This window comes from Castor canadensis, chromosome X (genome assembly GCF_047511655.1).
Source record: "Castor canadensis chromosome X, mCasCan1.hap1v2, whole genome shotgun sequence".
Lineage (NCBI taxonomy): Eukaryota > Metazoa > Chordata > Mammalia > Rodentia > Castoridae > Castor > Castor canadensis.
The window spans coordinates 82,312,899-82,340,345 of NC_133405.1; the positions used below are offsets into that span (position 1 = coordinate 82,312,899).

The 27,447-nt window shown below is 36.1% G+C and overlaps 1 protein-coding gene and 1 non-coding gene across 2 annotated transcripts in view; one reads left to right on the top strand and one right to left on the bottom strand.

The window, feature by feature from the left end:
* Tex11 (testis expressed 11) overlaps positions 1–27,447 on the top strand; it is a 384,064-nt gene that overhangs the window by 247,232 nt on the left and 109,385 nt on the right. Inside the window, exon 16 of the mRNA XM_074062265.1 lies at positions 4,859–4,996. Within this exon, the coding sequence (XP_073918366.1) occupies positions 4,859–4,996 (138 nt within the window). The remainder of the gene's footprint in view (positions 1–4,858; positions 4,997–27,447) is intronic.
* Positions 10,073–10,145, bottom strand: Trnas-aga (transfer RNA serine (anticodon AGA)). Its single transcript has one exon. It is a non-coding gene; the product is annotated as a tRNA-Ser (tRNA).

The following is a 27,447-nucleotide window of genomic DNA, read 5'->3' on the forward strand; positions in this document are numbered from 1 at the left end:
TGTGGGAGACTTTAACACCCAATTATCATCAATAGATAGGTCATCCAAACAAAAAAATCAATAAAGAAATTCAAGATCTACAATAGATCAAATGGACCTACTTGATGTCTACAGAACATTTCATCCAACTTCTACACAATATACATTCTTCTCAGCAGCCCATGGAAACTTCTCCAAAATAGAACATATCCTAGGGCACAAAGCAAGCCTCAGCAAATATAAGAAAACAGAAATTATACCATGCATACTATCTGATCACAATGCAATAAAACTAGAACTCAACAACAAAAATAAAGACAAAAAACATACAAACAGCTGGAAACTGAATAACTCATTACTTAATGAACAGTGGGTCATTGATGAAATAGAAGAGGAAATTTAAAAGTTCCTGGAAGTCAATGAAAATGAAAACACAACCTGCCGGAACCTATGGGACACAGCTAAGGCAGTCCTGAGAGGAAAGTTTATAGCCATGAGTGCATATATTAAAAAGACTGAAAGATCTCAAATCAATGACCTAATGATACACCTCAAACTCCTAGAAAAACAAGAACAAGCAAATCCCAAAACAAATAGAAGGAGAGAAATAAGAAAAATAAGAGCTGGTATCAACAAAATAGAAACCAAGAAAACCATACAAAGAATTAATGAAACAAAAAGTTGGTTCTTTGAAAAAATAAACAAGATCGACAGACCCCTGGCCAACCTGACTAAAATGAGGAGAGAAAAAACCCAAATTAGTAGAATCAGGAATGCAAAAGGGGAGATAACAACAAACACCATGGAAGTCCAGGAAATCATCAGACTACTTCGAGAACCTATATTCAAAAAATTTGAAAATCTTAAAGAAGTGGACAGATTTCTAGATACATATGATCATCCAAAACTGAACCAAGAGGAAATTTATCACCTGAATAGATCTATAACACAAAATGAAATTGAAGCAGCAAACGAGAGTCTCCCCAAAAAGCAAAGTCCAGGACCTGATGGATTCTCTGCTGAATTGTATCAGACCTTTAAAGAACTGATACCAACCCTCCTTAAACTGTTCCACAAAATAGAAAGGGAAGGAACACTGCCTAACACATTTTATGAGGCCAGTATTACACTTATCCCAAAAACCAGGCAAAGACACCTCCAAAAAGGAGAACTATAGGCCAATCTCCTTAATGAACATTGATGCAAAAATCCTCAACAAAATAATAGCAAACCGAATTCAACAACACATCAAAAAGATTATTCACCACGACCAAGTTGGCTTCATCCCAGGAATGCAGGGGTGGTTCAACATACACAAATCAAGAAATGTAATAAACCACATTAACAGAAGCAAAGACAAAAACCACTTGATCATCTCAATAGATGCAGAAAAAGCCTTTGATAAGATCCAACACCATTTCATGATAAAGGCTCTAAGAAAACTAGAAATAGAAGGAAAGTACCTCAACATTATAAAAGCTATATATGACAAACCTACAACCAGCATTATACTTAATGGAGAAAAACTGAAAACATTCCCTCTAAAATCAGGAAACAGACAAGGATGCCCACTATCTCCACTCTTATTCAACATAGTACTAGAATTCCTAGCCAGAGCAATTAGGCAAGAAGAAGGAATAAAAGGTACTGGCACAAAAACAGACATGAAGACCAGTGGAACAGAATAGAGGACCCGGATATGAAGCCACACAACTATAACCAACTTGTCTTTAACAAAGTTGCTAAAAATACACGATGGAGAAAAGACAGCCTCTTCAACAAAAACTGCTGGGAAAACTGGTTAACAGTCTGCAAAAAACTGAAACTAAATCCATGTATATCACCCTATACCAATATTAACTCAAAATGGATCAAGGATCTTAATATCAGACTCCAAACTCTAAAGTTGATGCAGGAAAGAGTAGGAAATACTGTGGAGTTAGTAGGTATAAGTAAGAACTTTCTCAATGGAGCGCTAGCAGCACAGCAGCTAAGAGATAGCATAGATAAATGGGACTTCATAAAACTAAAAAGCTTCTGCTCATCAAAAGAAATGGTGTCTAAACTGAAGAGAACACCCACAGAGCGGGAGAAAGTATTTGCCAGCTACACATCAGACAAAGGACTGATAACCAGAATATATAGGGAACTTAAAAAAGTAAATTCTCCCAAAACTAATGAACCAATAAAGAAATGGGCAAGTGAACTAAACAGAACTTTCTCAAAAGAAGAAATTCAAATGGCCAAAAAACACATGAAAAAAATGCTCACCATCTCTAGCAATAAAGGAAATGCAAATTAAAACACACTAAGATTCCACCTCACCCCTGTTAGAATAGCCATCATTAGCAACACCACCAACAATAGGTGTTGGCAAGGATGCGGGGAAAAAGGAACCCTCTTACACTGCTGTTGGGAATGTAAAGTAGTACAACCACTCTGGAAAAAAATTTGGAGGCTACTTAAAAAGCTAAACATTGATCTACCATTTGATCCAGCAATACCACTCTTGGGGATATACCCAAAAGACTATGACACAGGTTACTCAAGAGGCACCTGCACACCCATGTTTACTGCAGTACTATTCACAATAGCCAAGTTAGGGAAACAGCCAAGATGCCCCACCACTGACAAATGGATCAAGAAAATGTGGTATCTATACACAATGGGATTTTATGCAGCCATGAAGAAGAACGAAATGTTATCATTTGCTGGTAAATGGATGGAATTGGAGCACATCATTCTGAGTGAGGTTAGCCTGGCCCAAAAGACCAAAAATCATATGTTCTCCCTCATATGCGGACATTAGATCAAGGGCAAACACAACAAGGGGATTCAACTTTGATCACAAGATAAACGCGAGAGCACACAAGGGAGATATGAGGATAGGTAAGACACCTAAAAAATTAGCTAGCATTTGTTGCCCTCAACACAGAGAAGCTAAAGCAGATACCTTAAAGCAACTGAGGCCAATAGGAAAAGGGGACCAGGAACTAGAGAAAAGGTTAGATTAAAAAGAATTAACCTAGAAGGTAACACCCACGCACAGGAAATCAATGTGAGTCAATGCCCTGTATAGCTATCCTTATCTCAACCAGCAAAAACCCTTGTTCCTTCCTATTATTGCTTATACTCTCTCTTCAACAAAATTAGAGATAAGGGCAAAATAGTTTCTGCTGGGTATTGAGGGAGTGGGAGGAGAGGGAGGGGGCGGAGTGGGTGGTAATTGAGGGAGTGGGGGCAGGGAGGAGAAATGATCCAAGCATTGTATGCACATATGAATAATAAAAAAAAGAAAATAAATAAATGGAAAAAGCTGGGGAAAATAAAAGAAAGATTGTGATAATTTAAACATATATACCATGTACCCTACAGCAAGTCTTAACATGAGAAAAACAAAGTAGTAGCTAATAAGCCAAAAAGGAAACAAAATCAACATAAAAAAATTTACATAATCCAAAAGAAGGCAGAAAAAAGAGGGAACAAAAATTAGATGTTGGCACAAATCGCAAGATGATAGATTTAAATCTAAGCATATTGAAAAAAATCATTAAATGAAAATTTCCCCAACACCCCAGTGAAAATGCAGAGATTGGATAAAAAAGCAAGATCCAAGTTTAGATATCATTGAGAAGAAATGTATAAAGCTATAGATAGATTACAAGCAAAAGTATGAGAAGAAATATATGGGATGGAAACATTATTCTAAAATTTACACATAAAGGCAATGTATCTGTGTATGAAGATGGCATAACAAAACACTGAAAGCTGTTGAATAATAGGAGGTAGGGGGATAAGGAAGGGTGTAACGCGGTAAATCTGATTAAAGTACAATATATTCATGTGTAAAATACCATGGTGAAGGTGAAACCCCTTTGAACAACGAATGTACACTTAAAAGTTGAAGAACAGGAATGTTCAGGGGCGGAAACTAGTGGAAGAGGGGGTGAAGGAGAGTGAATATGGTCTATGTACTTTATATACTTGTATGAAAACAGAACCATGAAACCTGCTGAAAATGTTTTAAGAAGTGAGGAGGTGGGAGGAGGGGGAACGATGGAGGGAGTTAATTTGACCAAGGTATATTGTAAGCACATATGTAAATGTCACAATGAAACCCCCCTGTGCAACTAATATGTGCTGATAAAAACATTAAAAAAGGAAATAGCGAAAACAGTTCTGAGAAGGAGGAGTAGAATGAGAAGCATCACCTTAACTGATTTCAAGACTTTTTATACAGCTACAGGGATATACACTGTGGTATTTCAGAGACAGACACATAGATCAATGTGACAAAATGAAGAACACAAAAATAATCCCACACAAATATGTTAAACTGACTTTTGACAAAGTGCAACAACAACTCAACAAAAGAAAGTTCTTTTCAACTGATACTGGAGCAATTGGACATCCACAGTCAAAAAAATTAACCTTGATCTAAACCTCACACTATATAAAAAGTAACTCAAAGTGGACTACAAATAAGTTGTAAAATGTAAAGCTATAAAAAATCTTATCATTGTTGTTTTAATAACTTGAAATGGCTTTTGAGTTTTCTGAGGGTAGTTTACCACCTTCATCCTATGTGTGGAATATATTTTTGTTGTTTTAGTGCTGGGGATTGAACCCAGGGCCTCATACATGATAAGTATGTGCTCATTCACTGAAGTATACCTCTAGCCCCTGAAATTTCTAATGTATGGAAAGAAGAAAAAGAGAATAAAATACTTAGAACTCCATGAAAAGAGTACTAGGTTTGACTGCCTAAAAAAAGAAAACAATACCATTTTTTGTTTGTTTGTAGAGGTAAGTTGGGGAAAAACTAGGGTGAAATGTAGAGCTATCTCAGTGATTATGTTGGTTTTTTTTCAAACTTTAGATAAAAAATTATGCTGATGCCCTAAACTGGTACTGTTATTCTCTGAAGTTTTATGAATGTCATCAAATGGATCTGGACTTGGCCAAGCTGCAGAGGAATATAGCTTCCTGTTACCTGAATTTGAAACAACTTGATAAGGTCCTTTGATTTATTTATTTTCGGAGTCAGAAAATGTTCTCGTGTGCAGTGGCAGAGAGATTGATGCATTGCTGTGACTTCTCAGCTGTTTAGGATGTCTGAGATTTCCTTCATATAGAACAAGGTCAAATTGACTTTTTATTGATTTGCAAACTGTAAACATGAAGTATAACTTCTCAGAGAGAAAATTTGAAAGACTATTAATTCTGTTACTTATTGTTTATTTTTTTGCACAGTATTCTGAAAAGTAATATATCATTTGATAAACAAAGTTATCTGCTACTAACCATCTGCAATATTGTCCTTTGAAGCAGACTAATATTTTTTGTGTGGTACCGGGGTTTGCTCTTGCTAGAGAAGCACTCTGCCATTTGAGCCACACCTACAGCCCTTCTTCCTTTTAGGTCATTCATTTCTTTTTTTTAGTTCAAGGGGCTTGACCTCAAGGCCTTCACCTTGAGCCACTCCACCAGTCCTATTTTTGTGAAGGGTTTTTCAAGATAGGGTCTCGCAAACTATTTGCCCTGGCTGGCTTTGAACCTCAGTCCTCCTGATCTCTGCCTCCTGAGTAGCTAGGATTACAGGCTTGAGTCACTGGTGCCCAGTTTAGTTCATTTTTTAAATAGGCCCTCGCTTTTGGCCCGGGCCAGCCTGGGACCACAGTTGCACTACCTATGCCGCTCATGTAGCTGGGATTACAGGTGTGTGCCACCATACCCAGCACAAGCTTGTTGAGATGGGATCTCACAGATCCACCACCACCACCAGGCTGGCCTCAAACCTCAATCCTTTTGATCTCTGCTAAGTAGGAAACAGATTAAATTTTAAGGTCTAAATTTTTCATTTTTTATTTTTGGTGGTGAGTCCTCTACCACTTTGGCCACACTGCCAGCCCTTAAGGTCTACCTTTTTGTCAAGCATTCAGTCAGAGTAGATACTTGAATGAAGTAACTGTTCTTTCACTTTTGGGTTAATATGTCTTGCCTTTATAACCATTCTGAAAAATGCTCAGTAACTGACTACTAATTAGGACAAAATTCTAGAGGGTAAAGGATAAAATTCTAGAAGATAAAATGATAAAAGTTTTTTAAAATACATCTGTGCTTGCAATAGCAATTAGGACATTAATTCCATTGGATATCATATAGCATGCACATAATTGGGGGTATTGGCTCTTGGAAGAACAGAATTCTAGAAGGACAAGTGTGGACTCAAAAAGTTTTTTGTTGTCTTTCAAGTTTTAATGACAGGTTTAGGGTAGTGATTTCAGATTTTTTTTGAAGGTCTGTTCATCTTCAAAGGTACACTTATCTGACAAAATACTTTAGATTTTTAAAAAGTATTTGTATTTAGTTTGTATGTTATAAATTCGTAGTTCTGAAAGAGAAGTTGAAATGATTCTTAGTCCACCATATTTCTTCTTGCGTTTAACTGTGTCAGAAAGATAGTTGTCTACTATTTAAGACCTGAAAAGATGATAATCAGATTTTGTTGCAAATTCATTGTATTTCTGCATAGGGTAGCACTAATGATTTCAGAAAGATAGTTGCCTAGCTTACTTAAAGACCTGTAAAGAAGGTGATCAACACAGCTTTTGTAACCTATATAATTTATGACACAATCAAGTAGGTAGATTGGGAAGAACCTGGACTTGGAGATTAACATGCCAGTTGGGGAATGGATTACTCTGTAGGCTATCTGCAGGAAGATATCTAATCAGCCAATCAAGACAGAAAAAAAGAGGACACAGTGCTAAACACTGGGCTAAGCTCTGAGGTTATATAGATGAATAAGGCATAGTTGGTTTCATCTCCAGCAAGCAGAGTATCCTAATGGGCAGATATGCAGAGTATGACAATGAGAGGACTCTAAGTGTCAGAAATATTCCATAAGTCAGATTCACAACTAGTTGGTGCCACATAAGCACATTAGCAGGGAACAGGCTTCACCCAAGATTTGGACTCAGAGGCAATATTCAAATCTTTGAGGCATATGAGGTTGTGTGTAGACAGACTGAAAAAAACAAGGTAGGGCTCCAATCCTAAAGGGACTTAGGTATGAGCAGAGTACCTGTCTAGGGAGCCACACAGGGATAAAATTACCAGAACAGAAGTACAAGTAGACTAGGTACAGTCTTACTAGATTTGAAGCAATACTTTTTTGTGTGGTGCTAGAGATTAAGCCTTGGATCTTGCACATGTACCACTGAGCCACATCCCCAACCCAAAGCAGTCCTTCTTAATTCTTGAACTAATGCCAAGTTTGGTCCTGGAACTAGTATATGACTGAGCCTATAATTGGGAGGTCAAGTGTTGTTAGTGAGAAAGAGAAAATAGGAGAGCAGGGAACCAGGTATATCTTAACACCATGTACCATATCATTTAAGACCAGATTCTTGGTAAAGCCAAAGATTGTTTCAAATAGGTTCAAAGTAACTTTGTTATTTACTGTTAGTGTATTTTTCCATTTCATCATTCCTGTATTGAATTTAGCAGACATTGTTTGGATACTTTCCAATGTGAAGAATATTCTCCTATGGCTAGAGCAGACAGAAAGGTGAAAAAAACCCAATCCATCAAGTTTTGCTACTCCCACCTTGCCAATGTCTAACCTTTACTAATTTCATTGTCTGCCTTTTTGACTGCTTCATTTAAGCTGCTTGAGCATTGTTGGGAAGTTTTATGAAACCATATTTATTGAATCAGCTAAAATTTCATGGTGTTTTCTGCTAGGCAATCAATAATACTGACTCTTGTTGACTTTTTGTCAGACTCCCCACAGTGGTGACTCCAAAACATTTTTCTGTCCTTAAGCCCCCATGTGTTTTCCTTGGTTTAGAAGAAGACCCTGATAGGGATGGGAGGTGAGCTCATAGCCACTGATATGAACTTCATCAGTTTTTCTCTTCTCCACACATTCTTTGTTCTCCCTTTTCTCAGAATAAGAAGTATCTTTCTCTGGTGACCTTACTCTACAGATTTCAAACCTCACTCTTTAATTTTTCCCTACTGTTCCTTTCCTCCACCACTATTATTATTTTGAGGTCTTCTTTATTTAAAAACTTTCCTTTAGCCTTGTCATCCTCCTCAAACTTCAATTCTCTCTGCATCCTTCCTTTTATTGCCAAACTTTCTAACCAATAAGTACTATTTATAATTTTTAAGTACTCATTCATTCAAAAATACTTACTGTTAGGTCAGCTTTAGTTCATACTAGACTTTGTGGGGTTTTTGTAGTTGTTGTTGTTGTGCTTTGATGGTACTGGGGTTTGAATTCAGGGCCTCACACTTGCTATACAGGTGCTCTCCCACTTGACCTACTCTGCCAACCTTGTGTGTGTGTGTGTTTGTGTGTGTGTGTGTGTGTGTGTGTGTGTGTGTGTTTGGTATTTTTGAGACAGGATCTCATGAACTACTTGCCTAGGCTGGCCTTGAACCTCTATCCTCCTAATCACTTCCTCCAAAGTAACTAGGATTACATGTGTGAACCACTGGTGACTGGCTGTCCTCATGCTAGACTTTGAACCAAAAATATTTATTGACTATCTACTACATGTTAAGTTCTGTTTTGGCATTGAAGATATAGTTAAAAACAAAATAAACAAAACATCCTGCTCTCATGGAGTTTATATTCTACTAGGAGACACAGATAATAAAAAAAAAAGCAAGCATTAATGGTATGTTATAGAGGTCAGCAAATTTTCTGTAAAGAGCCACACATTAAATACTTAAAGTTTTGAAAGCTGCATGGCCCAGTTGCAACTACTCAGCTCTGCTACTGTACCTGAAAGCAGTGGTAGACAATCTGTAAACAAATGGGTATGGTGTGTTCCAACAAAACTTTATATTTAGGAACACTGGAATTTGAATTTCACGTAATTTTTTGGCAGTACTGGGGTTTGAAATCAGGGCTTCATGCTTGTTACAGGACAGGCACTCTACCATTTGAACCACTCCGCCAGCCTTTTTTTGTCTTGGGTATTTTTGAGATAGGGTCTTGCCCGGGCTGGCTTTGAATTGTGATCATCCTGATATGTGCCTCCTGAGTAGCCAGGATTATAGGCATCTACCACTGGTGCCTGGCTATCTTGTGATTTTCTTGTGTCATGAAATACTATTCTCCTTTTGATTATTTCAGCCATCTAAAAATGTAAAACTTATCTTGTGGACTATAGAAAATCAGTCTGGACTTTGTCAAAAACTTGTTGATCCCTTCTTTACTAAATAGTGATAAGTGCTAAGGAGAAAACTAAGCAGGAAAGGGTGATAATAAATGTTTTGAGTAATGTGAAAGGTTAAAATTTTAGATGGGGTGGTCAGGAAAGGCCTCAGTAAGGTGATCTTTGTTTTAGACACCTAAGGAAGTGAAGAATCTGGCTATGTGACTGTCTAGAAAAAAAGCATTCAAGACAGAGGGAATAGTAAGTGCAAAGGTCCTGGAGTATTTGAAGAATGACAAAGAGCCCAGTATGGATAGAATAGGAGAAACATAAAGGAAAGTAGGAGATGCCATCAGGGTAATAGTATGGAAACAGATCGTATAAGAAAGACATTGTAGTCCATAGTCAAGATGTATGATATTAAAGGCTAGTGGAGTGGCTCAAGTGGTAGAGTGCCTGCCTAGCAAGTGTGAGGCCCTGAATTCGAACCCCAGTACCACCAAAAAATGGATGGTATTAACTCTTAAGTGATATGGAGAGCTATTGAAAGGATTTGAAGTAGAAGTGTGGCATGGTCTGACTTGCATTTCAGTAGTATCACTCTGGCCTCCATGGTGAATAAGTGAAAAAGAGCATGGAAACCAGAAGGAGGTCATTGAAATAATCCAGGCAAGAGATGATGGTGGAGGCAGAGTGGCTAATGAGAAGTAGTCAGCTTCTGGAGAGATTTAAAAGTAAGGCCTGACAGGGTTCTATGACTTATCAGATAAAGAATAGGAGAGAAAGAAGAGTCAAGGATGATTCTAAGGTTTTTGGTCTCACTACCTATTCCCCTCTTGATGATTTTTGCACCTGTAAGTCTATAAACTTCTCTTTTGAAAATCACTTGTGATGTTCTTGTTTTTGCTTTTGATTTTTGGTGGTACTGGGAATTGAACTCAGGGCCTTATGCTTTCTAGGCAAACACTCTACCTGTTGAGCCACACCCCCAGTCCTTTTGCTTTTAGTTTGTTTTTCAGATAGGATCTCATGATTTTGCCCAGGCCACAATGGAGGACCACAATCCTCCCAGCTCCACATCTCATGTACCTGAAATTATACACATGGTATAATTTCATACAAATTATTATATAAATTATTAACATAATTTCATACAAATTATTATACAAATGATATAATGTAAACCTAGTCCTCAATGGTGATGTTTTAATGATCAAGTCTAATGATACTTTCTTAGTTCTCCTTGTTCTGTGTTCTCTCTGTAGCACAAGAATAACCCTGTCAACCACTTCTTCCTTCTAGAAACTTTCTTTGGCCTGCTACTTGTCTGTTATTAATTGTATTGGTGTGACCATCCCTTCTCCATGTTTGCTACTGGCTAGTCTGGACATGGTCAGGTACCATATCTATCTTTTCATTATTTTATGCCCAATACTCACAACCACGCTTAGTACCTGGTAAGTTTTCAATAAACATCTGTTGGATGCATTTATTCTCTGGTCCCTTTATTTCTTCTGTACACTGTTTTCCTCAATAATCAACCAACTATTTTCTTCGCTTTAACTCTCTATTCTCAAATCTGTTATCTATACCCCTTAATCACTCTTAATACCTCAGATCTACTTTTGTATTGCTTTTGAGTATATCCAGCTCTCTAAAACTATATTCAGTCCAATCTGGTGATTTCTGTCTCTGCAGATATTTTTTGCCAGCTATGTCCTCTTCCATCTTCACCTCATTATGTTAGTCTGAGCTCTCATTATCCTTAAAACTATTGAAATAATCTTCTGATTATTTTCTCTTGCCTCAATAAATTTTCAGTGGCTCTCTAAATAGAAACAAATCATTCCCTCCATAATCATGCCCTCCATAATCTATAAATAAATTAACCCTAGTTTATTTCCTTTACTTGTACATTAATCACCCCTTATCAATAGGGATACACTCTGATATCCCAGTGGATGCTTGAAACTGTGGACAACACTGAACTATAGCTATGTTATTTTTTTTCTATACTTTCATACCTATGACAAAGTTGAGAATTCCTACCTTTTCACTCTACAGCTTCTCTTTGGTGTGTATGAATTGCCAGCATTACTACTCTTAAACTTTGGGACTATTATTAAGTAAAATAGGGCTGGAGGTGTGGCTCAAGTGATACAGCACTTGCCCGGCAAGTACAAAGCCCTGTGTTCAAGCCCCAGTACCACCAAAAAAAGTGAAATAAGGGTTACTTGAACACAGCCCTGTGATACTGTGATGGCCAATCTAATAACCTAGATGGCTACTAAGTTACTAATAGCTGTATAGCATATTCAATGAGCATATACTGGACAAAAGGATGGTTTACTTTTCAGGAAGGATGGAGTTGGATGGTACTAGGTTTTATCATGGTACATAATTTCAAGTTTATAAATTGATTATTTCTGGAATTTTCTGGTTAATATTTTTTACTGTGATGATTGAGGGTAACCAAAACCATGGGAAGTATATAAGTGTGAACCACTGTGTACTATGTCTGTCCTTACCTAGAATGACTGCTGCTTCTAGCCATGGTCTATGTTTTCCTAACTTGGTGCCTTTTTTCACACTTCTCCATTGCAAATTACCTTATTCCTGAATCCCTATCTCTTGAAATTCTTCTTTTTCAAAGACTAGTTCCTTATGCCAATCTTAGCTTCTTAAGGAAATGCCCTTATCTTGCCTCCCTCACCCCAAGACTTTGTGAAACCTCTGCTTATCCCTAGGTACTTATGTTCTGCTTTGTGGTCTAGTTATTTGCACACCTATCTTAGCTCCCTGATAGACTGCCACCTCTTTGGGGATAAGAACTATTTTATCTTTATTCTGCTACCCCACATAGTACCAAATGCATAGTAGGTGCTTATTACATTAAAAATAGTTTTAAGAAAGACTCAATAAATACCTGCAATCAGTTTCCTCAGATATAAGAGAATTTGCTCATTTTCTTTCTGTCCATACTACTAGGCATAATTGAAAATTAATAATGACCAAGGTCTGTGAGTGCCCTTTGATGATCAGAACTGAATAGGATTATATTGTTACAACTCACCATACTATTACTTTCTCCAGCTTAGCACCTTTCTCTTTGGAAGGAAAAATACATTTTATTTGATTTTGCTTTAAAATGAAATATCGGATCGTAAGTCAGAAGTTAATTTAGGTCAGTCAAAGGAACTACAGAACAGATTCCTCTGAATTTTATTAGGTTAGGTTACAGATTCATTAGCTCCACATTTGGTAACATCACTTTGAGATAACAATGTTAAATATAAGCCAGGAGCCAGTGGCTCACACCTGTAATTCTAGTTACTCAGGAGGCAAAGATAGGAGGAATGCAATTCGAAGCCAGACTGAGCAAATAGTTCAAGAGACCCTATCTTTAAAAAAACCCTTTACAAAAAAGGGCTCAAGGTGTAGGCCCTGAGTTCAAACCCTAGTACCACAAAAAATGTTAAATATAGGTTATTTATTTGGTCTATTTTCTAAGATATATAAGTGTAAATCTTTAAATTGCCATTATCTCAGAGTATTCCATGCCAGAGCAAACTGTGGCTCTGAATCATTGTCTGACCTCTGTTATACGCTGCTGGCACCAAAGTGTTTTGCATAGTGGGAAAAAAAGAAAAAATAAATAAATTGTCATTATCCATTGAGTTACCTTTAGTCCTTACTGTAAGAAAATATTAAACAATGTAGTTTGAATGTAGCTTAGTAGTAAGAGTACATGCTTACCATGCATAAATCCCAAGGTTCTAATCCTCAGCACCAAAAAAATGTGGTTTCATAGACATCAACTCTTTCTTTGGGAAGTTTATAGAACCTTAAGCCCAGCATCCTAATTTTGTTACATTATTTTTGAGAATTTTTAAGTGTTTGTTTGTGTAAGTCATAGGCTTGAATGACATAGGCATGTTACAAAAAAACTTGGGTTCTAAGAATAGAAGTAATTTGTTACACCTTGATACAGTGAGAGTGCTGCTAGCCATAATAAAACCTTAATGTTAGTTGACAAATGGATAGCGGACTGTTTGGTGATAGCCTGTGTAAGTTAATAGTAACACACAATTGGATGCTTTTTAACCCAGTGCAGAAATCCCATTCTCAGCTTGCATCGCAGTTTACATACATGAATGTTAGTACTGCAATAGATTGATAAAACTAAAACACAGTTTCAAATCACAGAATGGCGAGACTATTTATAGAATATTTAGATGACATAAAGAGGGGGAAAACTATGTTTCCATGTTCTGGTAATATAATACTTCTATTTACTATATAAAGTTCTAAAAGTGTGCTTATGATCAACACATATAATCTAGTCATGCTCACTAGATGGCACTGTGGCTTCTGTTTGTACTATATTAGTTTAATGACTGATTTTGAAATTATTTTGTAATGCTTAGATAGGTATAACGTTCACCACAAATACATCCTTATGGATGTAAAAGAAAGCACTTAAGAAAATATAAGATGGTTAATTGTGGCTCATTTGATGCAGTATCGTAAAAATTCCCTAATTGAGGTTTCAAGTCAAGTAAACAATTATTTATCGAAAACTTATTCTGTACCTGGTACTATAGAATAAGTAGAAGGCATGCTCCTTTCTATAGATGAACTTGAAATATTAATGCAGACACAAGATTTACATGTACAAATAATTAGAAAGTAATAAAAGACAGTATGTAACCTAGTATTAAATTATGTGGTATGTATTATATGGAATTACAATAAGAATATGAAGATGAGGGCTTTTTGTGAGTATCGATTGGATGTACATATGGCCTAAAGCTGAAAAAAGTAACTGATATGTTAAAAGACAGAGTCAGATCTGAAGGAACCTTAATAGTCTGAAATGAGCCCATTCTAACAAGATAAAAACAAACAGGAAACAACAAAACATCCTGTACTTGAATCCCCAAGACCAGCTGTACAAGAACAGAACGGTTTTAACAACAGACATGTGAAACATTTGGGGATTTTTGTTGACTGTGAGCTCAACAAAAGTCAATAATATTAAGTTCACTCAAATTAAATTCAATCAATAGAAATGCAGTCGACCCTCCATATGTGTAGAGCTGTGGATGCAACCAACTGTGGATTGAAAATACTCAGAAAAAATTGGCATCTGTACTCAACTCATACAGACATTTTTCTGGTCATTTTTTCCTATACAATACAGTGCAACAACTATTTACATAACATTGACATTGTACTAGGTATTATAAGTAACTGGAGATGATTTGAAGTATATTGGAGAATATGTGTAGGTTATATGCAAATAAGGGACTTAAGCATCCACAGATTTTGGTATCTGTGCAGAGGTAAGAGGGCCCTGGAACCAATCTTCCAGAGATATTGGGGGGTGACAATATAATGTATAGAAGGAATAAAGTATCAATCACTGTCTGTTATGCTCTGATTAGAGCAAATCTGAAGTATAGTGTATATCGAGGGGCACCTTAGAGTTGATATTGACAACTCTAAGGTGCCAAGTGGAAGGCACTCAAGGATGATGAGAGCACTAAAACCATCTTATGTAAAGTATAGTTAAAGGCAGTATGGAGGTTATACTTGGAAAATGGAAGATTTAGGAGAAACATGACAGTTGTCTTCTAATATCTGTATGGCTATTGGGGAGCAAAGGAATTACATCTATTCTGTGCTTATTTTCCTGAGGGAGACCCACAAGGACTGAAATTTTGGGTCATCATAAGAAGACCCTTTCTAATGATCAGACTTGTCCAATAGCTGAAATGGATTTCCTTAAGATATGGTGATTCCCCTCTCCTGAATTTTAGAGAAGATATTTAAACATCAGAAAGATTTTTTTGTGGTGCTGAGATTTGAACTCAGCCTTGCATTTTCTAGGCAGGTACTTTACCACTTGAGCCACTCCATCAACCCTATAGAAGGATTTTTAATTGAATAAGAGAACTTTGAAGCCTCTTCAAACCATATTGTTCTGATAATATAATATGACAGAATCTATTATAGTCAAAGATTTTTGTGGAGGACTAAGTCCATAGATCACTGAATTTTAGAACTAAAGAAACCCTTGCAAAACATTACTAAATTCTTTTTAAAATAACTTTATTGATATATTTAAATATAATTTAAATATAAAAGTGCACTCATTTTAAGTATACAGTTACATGATTTTGATAAATATATACCCCAATGTACCCACTACCATAGTCTTGATATGGAATACTTCCTAACATTGTAAAGTCTGTAGAAAGAAGCACATAAGAAAATATTTTGCTATCTTGGGAGTGGGTAAAGATTTCTTAGATAAGACACAATGAACATAAACCACAAAATAAAATTATGATAATGTTTCTATTCTTATTAGCATATATTAGTTGCACAAATGAGTTTCATTGTGGTATTTTCATTCATGCATATAATGTACTTTGATCAAAATCACACATCTTTATTCCTCTTTTTTTATTCCCCAATAAATTTGATTTCATTAAATTAAAACATCACACACACTTGAATGGTTAACATTTAAAAGATTAAAAATACTATGTATTGACAAGGATGTGGATAAAATGGCATTCTTATCCACTGCTGTTAGGGAATGTAAAATGTTGCAAATACTTTAGAAAACTGCTGAACAGTTTCATATAAACATAAAAATACACTCACCATGTGACCCAGAAATTCCACTTCTAGGTACTGCCCAAGAAAAATCAAAACAAATATCCACACAAAGACTTTCATTTTAATATTCATAGGCACTTTATTCATAATACCCTCAAACTGGAAACAGCCAAAATAACCACCAATAGATGGATAAATAAATTATGGTATATCCATGAATCAGCAGTAAGAAGGAAAACAGCTATTGATATATGCAACATAGGTGATTCTCTAAAACATATCCAGTGAAAGAAGAAGAAAAAAATTTAATAAAGTTCATACTGTATGATTTCATTTACATGAAACTCTAAGAAAGACAAACAACCTACTGTGATAGAAAGCATATCAGTCATTGCTTGGGGATGGGAGTAGAAGTGAGGATTTCCTTGGAAGGAGCACAAGAGAATGTTTTAGCTTTTATGGTTAGGTCTGTGATCCAGTTTGTGTGTGTGTGTGCATGTGCATGTGTCTGTCTGTCTGTCTGTCTGTCTGCATGATAGAGATCAAGGTTCATTTTCATCTATTTAGATACCTTTCCCCAATTACCTTAGAACTTTTATAAAAAATCAGTTGGTCGTAAGTGTTTGGATTTGTTTCTGAATTGTATTCTATTCCATTTTTTCTTTGTATCTATCCTTATGTTAATACCTCATTTATTGATTATTGTAGTTTTATAGTAGTTCTTAAAGTGTAGCTGTATAAGTCTTCAACTTTCTTATTTCCAGAATAATTTTGGCCATTGTAAAAAGAAGCTTGTCAATTTCTATAAAAAATACCTGCTGGGATTTTGACTGGGATTATATTGAATATTTAGATCAATTTGGAGACAGTTAACATCCTTACAGTATTAAGTGTTCCAGTCCATTAGTATAGCATAGCTGCCTATTTATTTAGGTCTTTTAAAATTTATCTCATCAATATTTTCTACTTTTCAGCATAAAAATCTTGTACATAACTGGGCATGGTGATGCATGCCTGTGATCCCAGCACTCAGGAGGCTGAGGCAAGAGGATCACAAATTTGAGGATAGCCTGGGCTACAAAGTGTGACCTTAAAAACAGTCTTATTAACATTATTCCAAAGAATCCATGTTTTTAATGATATTACAAATAGTCTTACTTTATTAATTTCAGTTTTCAGTTGTTCCTTGCTAGTATGTAGAAATCCAATTGATTTTTTAGAACTGTGGTAAAGATACACATAACAAAATTTGCCATCATAACCACTTTTAAGCATACAGTTCAGTGGCATTAAGTACAAACAAATTATTGCAAAACTACCACCAACACTTGTCTTCAGGACTCTTTTCATCTTGTAGAACCTGCAACTCTGGCCAAGCCTGGTGGTTCACACCTGTAATCTTAGCCCTTGGGAGACTGAGACAGGTGAGTTCTGGACCACCATGAGCTACATAGCAAGACCCTGTCTCAAACAAACCAAAACCCTGAAACTCTGTATCCATTAAATGATAATTCCTCATTCTCCCTTCCCACTGATCCCTTGAAACCACCATTCTGTGTTATGTCTCTATGACCTTGACTATTCTAGGTAGGTACCTCATACAAGTGGAATCATATAGTATTTGTCCTTTTGTGACTGGCTTATTCAACTTAGCATAATGTCCTCAAGGAACATCATGTTGCAACATTTGTCAGAACATCCTTCTTTTTAAAGACTGAATAATGTTCTGTTGTATGTATACACCATATTTTCTCTATGTGGAGAAGGGGGAAACACACTTTGCACAAGGGATTGCTTCAACCTATGGCTATTATGAATAATATTGCTGAACATGAGTATACAAGTACCTGTTTGAATTTCTGCTTTCAATTTTTTGAGGTATTTATCTAAGAATAGTATTATTGAGTCATATAGTAATTATATGTTTAATGTTTTGACCAACTACTGTACTGTTTTACATTCCCACCATCACATTCTGGTCAAAACTTGTAATTTGCTAGTTTTATTTACAATAGCCATCCTTATGAGTATGAAGGGGTCTTTTATATGTTTGTTATTTGCATTTCCATAATGAGTAGTGATATTGAGCATTTTTTCATTTGCTTATTAGCTATTTATACTTATTCTTTGGAGAAAAGTCTATTTAAGTGTTTGACTTTTTCTAAAAAATTAGGTTTTATAGTTGTTGAGTTGTTGGAATGCTTTACATATTCTGGATGTTGTAGCCTCATTTGTTTAACCTATCAATGGACTTTTAAGCTATTTTCTTTTTTACTATTACAAACAATTATGAAATAGATAACCTTGAACATATATCATGTTGAACATGGGAAGCTTATTGTAGCAAATGTGTATATTAAAAAGAATGATCTCAGGCCAAGTGTGGTAGCTCACAGCTGTAATCCCAGCTGCTTGGGAGGTGGAGGTTAGGAGGATTGTGGTTTGAGGCCAGCCCTGGCAAAAAGTTAGCAGACCCCATCTCAACAAAAAAGCTGAGTTGGTGGCATGTGTTTATTATCCCAGCTACTTGGGAAGCATAAGTAGTAGGATCGCAGTTCAGGCTGACCCAAGCAAAAATGCAAGACCCTGTCTCAAAAATAATCAAAGTAAAAAAGGCTGGAGGCAAGCTCAATTGGTAGAGAGCCTGCCTAGCAAGCTCAAGTACAGAGAGAGAGAGAGTTCAAGTAAACAACCAATTTTATGCTTCACAGAGCTAGAAAAAGAATAATGAGCCATACCCAAACTTAGTAGAAGGAAATGATGATTAGAACAGAAACAAGAGAATAGAAAAACTGTAGAAAAATTAATTAAAGCAGTGGTTTGGAAGATAGACAACATTGGCAAATTCTTAAACTAAGAAAAAAGACTCAAGTAAAATCAGAATTTAAAGTAGAGACATTACAACTGATGCAATAGAAACACAAAATATCAGAAAAGACTATAGTGAATAACAAATTGAATAAACTTGAAGAAATGGACAAATTCCTATAAAATACAGTCTACCGAGATGGAATCATAAATAATAAACAGAAAGTCTGAGCAAATCTTATAATTAAGATGGAGATTGAACCAGTAATGAAAAACATCCCAATGGGCTGGGGCATGGCTCAAAGAGTGCCTGTCCTAGCAAACATGAGGCCCCAAGTTCAAATCCTAGTACCACCCAAAAAAGTTTTTAAAAAAATCTCTAAACAAAGAAAAGTCCAAGACCAGATGGCTTCACTGGTGAATTCTACCAAGCATTTTAATTAATGTCATTCTTTCTCAGACTCTTCCAAAAAAATTAAGTAGGAGGGAGTACCTCCAAACTCATTTGATGAAGCCAGCACTACCCTGATACCAAAGTAAGGCAAATACATATCTAGAAAAGAAAAAAATAGGCCAGTATTCTTAATGAATATAGATACAAAAAGTGCACAACAAAATAGTATTCCTAATGAATATAGATACAAAAAGTGCATCAAAATACTAGCAAACTGAACATAATAACACACTAAAAGGAACATATACCATGACCAAGTGAGTTTATTCTTGGGATTCAAGGATGGTTCAATAAATGCAAATCAATTAATGCAGTGTACCACATTAATAGAATAAAAGATAAAAATTATATGTTCATCTCAGTAGATGCAGAAAATGTGCTTGACAAAACTCAACATTCTTTTATGTTAAAAACTCTCAATAGAAACTAGGAATAAAAATTAAGTACCTCAGTATCCGAAAAGTCATATGAGAAAAGGCAACAGTTAACATCATACTTGATGGTGAAAAACTGAAACCTGAAGGCTTTTCCTCTAAGATCAGGAACAAAGGCAAAAATACACAAGTGGAACTACAACAAATTTAAAAGTTTCTACATGGCATTTGATTTTTTTGAGGCTACTGTAAATGGAATTGTTTCCATATATTCCTTCTCAGTTTGTATCTTGTTGATGTATAGAAAAGCTAATGCTTTTTGTAAGTTGATTTTGTATCCTGCCGCCTTGCTGTAGCTGTTTATGGTGTCTAAGAGTTTTGGGGTAGAGTTTTTTGGGTCTTTAAGGTATAGGATCATATCATCTGCAAATAGGGATATTTTGACAGTTTCTTTACCTATTTGTATTACTTTTATTTCTTCTTCTTGCCTAATTGCTCTGGCTAGAAATTTCAGTACTATGTTGAATAGGAGTGGGGATAGTGGGCATCCTTGTCTCATTCCTGGTTTTAGAGAGAATGGTTTCAGTTTTTCACTGTTAAGTATGATGTTGGCTGTAAGTTTGTCATATATAGTCTACAATGTTGAGGTACATTCCTTCTATTCCTAGTTTTCTTAGAGCTTTTATCACAAAGTGATGTTGGATCTTGTCGAAGGCTTTTTCTGCATCTATTGAGATGATCAAGTGGTTTTTGTCTTTGCTTCTATTAATGTGGTGTATTACATTTATAGATTTGCATATGTTGAACCACCCCTGCATCCCTGGGATGAAGCTGACTTGGTCATGGTGTATGATCTTTCTGATGTGTTGTTGAATTCAGTTTGCCATTATTTTATTGAGGATTTTTGCATCGATATTCATTAAGGAAATTGGCCTATAGTTCTCCTTTTTGGAGGTGTCTTTGTCTCGTTTTCGGATGAGAGTAATATTGGCTTCATAAAATGAGTTAGGCAGTGTTCCTTCCCTTTCTATTTCATGCAACAGTTTAAGAAGGGTTAGTATTAGTTCTTCTTTAAACATCTGATAGAATTCAGCTGAGAATCCATCAGGTCCTGGACTTTTCTTTTTTGAGAGATGCTTTATTGCTGCTTCAATTTTGTTTTGGGTTATAGATATATTCAGGTGATTAATATCCTCTTGGTTCAGTTTTGGATGGTCATAAGTATGTAGAAATCTGTCCATTTCTTCATAATTTTCAAATTTGTTAGAGTATGGGCTCTCAAAGTAGTCTCTGGTGATTTCCTGAATTTCTGTGGTGTTTGTTGTTATCTCCCCTTTTGCATTTCTGATTTTCCTGATTTGGGTTTTTTCTTTCCTCATTTTAGTCAGGTTTGCCAGGGGTCTGTCAATCTTATTTATTTTTTCAAAGAACCAACTTTTTGTTTCATCAGTTCTTTGTGGGTTTTTTTGTTTCTATTTCATTGATTTCAGCCCTCAATGGCTATACTACCAAAAGCAATCTACATGTTTAATGCAATTCCCATAAAAAATCCCAATGACTTTCATCACAGAGATTGAAAAATCTACCCTAAAGTTCATTTGGAAACACAAGAGACCCCGAATAGCCAAGGCAATACTCAGCAAAAAGAACAATGCTGGAGGTATCACAATACCCGACTTCAAACTATATTAGAAAGCAATGGCAATAAAAACAGCATGGTACTGGCACAAAAACAGACATGAAGACCAGTGGAACAGAATAGAGGACCCAGATATGAATCCACACAACTATACCCACCTCATTTTTGACAAAGGGGCAAAAAAATATGCAATGGAGAAAAGACAGCCTCTTCAACAAATGTTGCTGGGAAAAGTGGTTATCCATCTGCAAGAAACTGAAACTAGATCCATGTCTATCACCCTGTACTAGTATCAACTCAAAATGGATCAAGGCCCTAAATATCAGACCCCAAACTCTGAAGTTAGTACAGGAAGGAGCAGGAAACACTCTAGAACTAATGGGTATAGGCAAGGACTTCCTCAATAGAACCCTAGCAGCCCAGCAACTAAGAGAAAGAATGGACAAATGAGACTTCATAAAATTAAAAAGCTTCTGCACAACAAAAGAAATGGTCTCTAAATTGAAGAGACCACCCACAGAGTGGGAGAAAATATTTACTAGCTACACATCAGACAAAGGACTGATAACCAGAATATACAGGGAACTTAAGAAACTAAACTCTCCCAAAGTCAATGAACCAATTAAGAAACAGGCAACTGAACTAAACAGAACTTTTTCAAAAGAAGAAATTCAAATGGCCAAAAAACACATGAAAAATGCTCACCATCTTTAGCCATAAAGGAAATGCAAATCAAAACCACGTTAAGATTTCACCTCACCCCTGTTAGAATAGCCATCATCAAAAACACCACCAACAACATGTGTTGGTGAGGATGTGGGGGAAAAAGGAACCCTTGTACACTGCTGGTGGGAATGCAAGCTGGTGCAACTACTGTGGAAAAAATTTGGAGGCTTCTTAAAAATCTGAACATAGATCTGCCATATGATCCAGCAGTCCCACTCCTGGGGATATACCCAAAGTAATGCAACACAGGTTACTCCAGAGGCACTTGCACACCCATGTTTACTGCAGCGCTATTCACAATAGCCAAGTTATGGAAACAACCAAAATGCGCCACTACTGATGAATGGATCAAGAAAATGTGGCATTTGCACACAATGGAATACTACTCAGCCATGAAGAAGAATGAAATCTTATCATTTGCAAGTAAATGGATGGAACTGGAGAACATAATTCTCAGCGAGGTTAGCCAGACTCAGAAGACCAAAAATCGCATGTTCTCCCTCATATTCGGTCTTTAGATCTAGGGCAAATACAGCAATGTTGTTGGAGTTGGGTCAAATGATAAGGGGAGAGTGCATACGGGAGGAATGGGGATAGGTTGAAAACCCAAAACATGAAAGTATTTGATGTCCCCACTCCAGAGGAGCTAATATAGTAACCTTAAAGCGACAGAGGTCAACATGAGAAGAGGATCAGGAACCAGTGTAAAGATCAGTTAGAGATGAACCAACCTGGGTTTAACACATTTGTACATGAAAGCAATGCTAGGAATCTGTCTGTATAGCTGTCCTTATCTCAACTAGCAAAAACGCTATGTCTTTCTTATTATTGCTTATTTCTACTCTTCAACAGAACTGGAGAAAAGCACAGAACAGGTTCTGCTTGAAAGCGAGGGGGAGGAGGGGAGAGGGTGGGGGCGGGGGGCAGGGAACAGAAATGACCCAAACAATGTATGAACATGTGAATAAATGAATAAAAAAAAGTTTGTACATGGCAAAGAAATAATCAACAGAGTGAAAAAGAAACCTAAAATTGAGAGTATATTTGTGAACCATATATCTGATAAGAGGTTAATCTCCAAAGTATATAAAGACCTCCTACAACTCAGTGGCAAAATAATAATAACCCAATTAAAATTGGGCTAAGGGGGCTGGCAGAGTGGCTTCAGTGGTATAGTGCAAATGTGAGGCCCTGAGTTCAAACTCCAGTACCAATTAAAAAAAAAAAGAATTGGGCTAAGGACTTGAGTAGACATTTGTCCAAAGAAGACATACAAATTGCCAGCAGGTAGATGAAGAAATTGTCAGTGTAACTAATGACCAAGGAAATGCAAATCAAAACCATAATAAGATACTACCTGTCATGATGGCTACTATCAAAACTGCAAAAGACAGCAAGCTGTTGATGAGGACATGGAAAAATTGGAACCCTTGTGTTTTGACTGAAGCTCATTGAATTTTATCATCAATTCAGTAGGTAGCTACTATTTCCAGCATGTACTATGGTCCCATAGAAGAAAGTCAGCAGGGATCCACCTGCATGAGTCTTCTTGGGTCACTTTACTTTCAGGGTTGGATTGCAAACCCAGCTTCAATGACACAACCGTAGTGTGAAAGTTTAAGAGATTTTTTAATACTTGCAGACCCTTGGAAGTACACTGGCGTTCCTGAAGGGCCCGCATATGGAGGTCAAGGAATACAGGTTGAAAGAGACATGGAAGTGACCCTTGGGTCAATGCTTTTATTGTACCCAGTGTGTTAAACTCAATAGGTTTCCTGTAGGAACCTTCAATTGCTTGGTTTTTTTTGTTTGTTTTGGTGGGACTGGAGTTGAATTCCAGGCTTTGCATTTGCAAAGCAGCTTCTACTGCTTGAGTCACACCTCCAGTCCATTTTGCTCTGGTTACATTGGAGATGGAGTCTCACAAATTATTTGCCCTGGCTGGCCTCCAAATGCAGTCCTCCCACCTTAGTCTTCCAAGTAGGTAGGATTATAGGCACGATCCAACAGTGCCCAGCTGAATTGGTTGGTCTTAAAAGCAGACAAGCACTGGTTCTCCAGGAGGTCATGCTGTGACTAAGAGCTGGTCACTTGAAGTTCCCAGGCAAAGATCTGAATGGTCAATTTAAAGGTGACATGGGGATCCCAGTCTGCTTAGCCTGAGAGATGACTTCAAGCTTTCATCTCTAGCCACCAGTTGAAGCCATTTGGGTGGGGTGTAGTATTAGAAACTGTCATGGATGTCTGAGCCCTGCTTTTGCTATGAGAAAGTTAAACTTACATTTAAAAATGGATTATGAGGAAATACAAAATTATAAGCACTCACTATACCTTAGACACTTTTGGTAGGAATGCAAAATGGTGCCGCCTCTGAGGAAAAGTATGGGAATTTCTCAAAAAATGAAAACCAGAATTACCATATGATACAGCAGTCTCTCTTTGTAGTAATTATCCACAAGAATCAACATCAGAATCTCAAATATTTGTACTTGCATTCTCATTAATAGTACTATTCACAATAGCAAAGATTTGGAAACAATTTAAATGTCCATAGATGAATGGATATAGAAGTTGGTATATGTGCAATTGAATATTATTCAGGCTCAAAAACAAAGAAATTCTGCAATATGTGATAACATGGATAACTTTGAGGATATTATACTAAGTGAAAATGCAGTTACAGACAAATACTACAGATTTTGCTTTTATGATGCATCTAAAATAGTCAAATTAATAAAATCAGAGAGTGGAATGGTAGTTTCCATAGGCTGGAAAGTAGTGGAGATTTACTAATCAATAACCACATAGTTTCAGTTAAGCAAGATAAATTATTAAAATCTGCTATGCAACATCACACCTATAGACAACAATACTGTATTATGCACTAAAAATTCGTTAAGGATAGATTTCATATTAAATGCTCTTGCCACAACAAAATGAAGTTAACGAAGTAAAAAAAAGTGATGCTATTCACATCTTCTTGTTTGTTTTTTGTGGTACTCAGGTTTGAACTCCATGCCTAACACTTGCTTAGGCAGGCGCTCTACCACTTGAGCAACTCCACCAGACTTTCACATCTTCTTTATAGGATGATTTTAGACTATTGATTTAACTTTAATAGTTATAGACCCTGGATATTTCTGCTTCTTGTTTATTCAGTTTGGGAAATTGTATTTTTCTACAAATGCATTTATGTTGTCTAAATTTTCAACTTTATTACTGTAAAGTTGTTCAAATAATTCTCTTGATATGCTTTATTTTCTTTCTCTCTTTTTTATTCCTTGTTTGTATTACCAGAGGTTCGCCCATTTTATTAGTTTTTTTCAAAGAACAAAATTTTGACTTTGTGGGTCCTTGCAATACATTTGCTTTGTATTTTAGCAATTGCTAAGTGTATTGATTGTTTTCTTTTAAAATGTTCTTTGAGTTTCTCTTGCAGTTAGTTCTTTACTAATTTCCAAGGTGGAAGAACTAATACTAATTTCTCAAGGTGGATGCTTAGCTTTTGAGTTTATAGTAGTATTTAAATGTATTTATTATATAACATATTTAATATAGTTTCCTCTGATTGAAGCTTTAGCTGTAGCCCACAATATTTCAAGTAAAATTTTATTTATGTTTAACATCTGTGGAGAAAACAAAAATTGTTAGTATAAAGCCTGTTGGAAATTATCAACCTATATGCACCCAATGTCAACGTACCCAATTTCATCAAACATACTTGAAGGATCTAAAAGCATATATTAACTCTAACACAGTGGTAGTGGGAGACTTTAACACCCCACTATAATCAATAGCTAGATCATCCAAACAAAAACTCAACAAAGAAATCCTAGATCTAAAACATATCTTAGATCAAACGGACCTAGTTGATGTCTACAGAACATCTCATCCAACTACTACACAATATACATTTTTCTCAGCAGCCCATGGAACCTTCTCCAAAACAGATCATACCCTAGGGCACAAGCAAGCCTCAGAAAATATAAGCAAATAATAATTATACCATGCATACTATCTGATCACAATGCAGTAAAACTAGAACTCAACAACAAATATAAAGACAAAAAACATGCAAACAGCTGGAAACTGAACAACTCATTGCTAATGAAAAATGGGTCATTGATGAAATAAAAGAGGAAATTAAAAGGTTCCTGGAAGTCAATGAAAATGAAAACACAACCTACTGGAACCTATGTGACACAGCTAAGGCAGTCCTGAGAGGAAAGTTTATAGCCATGAGTGCATATATTAAAAAGACTGAAAGATCTCAAATCAATGACCTAATGATACATCTCAAACTCCTAGAAAAACAAGAACAAGCAAATCCCAAAACAAATAGAAGGAGAGAAATAATAAAAATAAGAGCTGGAATCAATGAAATCGAAACCAAAAAACCATACAAAGAATTAATGAAACAAAAAGTTCATTCTTTGAAAAACTAAACAGGATCTATAGATCCCTGGCAAACCTGACAAAAATGAGGAGAGAAAAAACCCAAATCAGTAAAATCAGAAATGCAAAAGGGGAGATAACAACAAACACCATGAAAGTCCAGGAAAACATCAGAGACTACTTTGAGAACCTATATTCAAATAAATTTGAAAATCTTGAAGAAATGGACAGATTTCTAGATACTTATGATCATCCAAAACTGAACCAAGAGGAAATTAATCACCTGAATAGACCTATAACACAAAATGAAATTGAAGCAGCAATCAAGAGTCTCCCCAAAAAGAAAAGTCCAGGACCTGATGGATTCTCAGCTGAATTCTATCAGACCTTTAAAGAAGAACTGATACCAACCCTCCTTAAACTGTTCCATGAAATAGAAAGGGAAGGAACACTGCCTAACACATTTTATGAAGCCAGTATTACACTTATCCCAAAACCAGGCAACGACACCTCTAAAAAAGGGAACTATAGGCCAATCTCCTTAATGAACATTAATGCAAAAATCCTCAATAAAATAATGGCAAACTGAATTAAACAACACATCAAAAAGATCATTCACCACAACCAAGGAGGCTTCATCCCAGGAATGCAGGGGTGGCTCAACATATGCAAATCAATAAGTGTAATACACCACATTAACAGAAGGAAGACAAAAACCACTTGATCATCTCAATAAATGTAGAAAGAGCCTTTGATAAGATCCAACACCGTTTCATGATAAAAGCTCTAAGAAAACTAGGAATAGAAGGAAAGTACCTCAACATTATAAAAGCTATATATGACAAACCTACAACCAGCATTATACTTAATGGAGAAAAACTGAAACCATTCCCTCTAGAATCAGGAACTAGACAAGGATGCCCACTATCTCCACTCCTATTCAACATAGTACTGGAATTCCTAGCCAGAGCAATTAGGCAAGAAGAAGGAATAAAAGGAATACAAATAGGTAAAGAAACTGTCAAAATATCCCTATTTGCAGATGACATGATCCTATACCTTAAAGACCCAAAAAACTCTACTCAGAAGCTCCTATACACCATCAATAGCTATAGCAAGGTAGCAGGATATAAAATCAACATAGAAAAATCATTAGCATTTCTATACACTAATAATGAACAAACCGAGAAAGAATGTATGAAAACAATTCCATTTACAATAGCCTCAAAATAAATCAAATACCTAGGTGTAAACCTAACAAAGGAT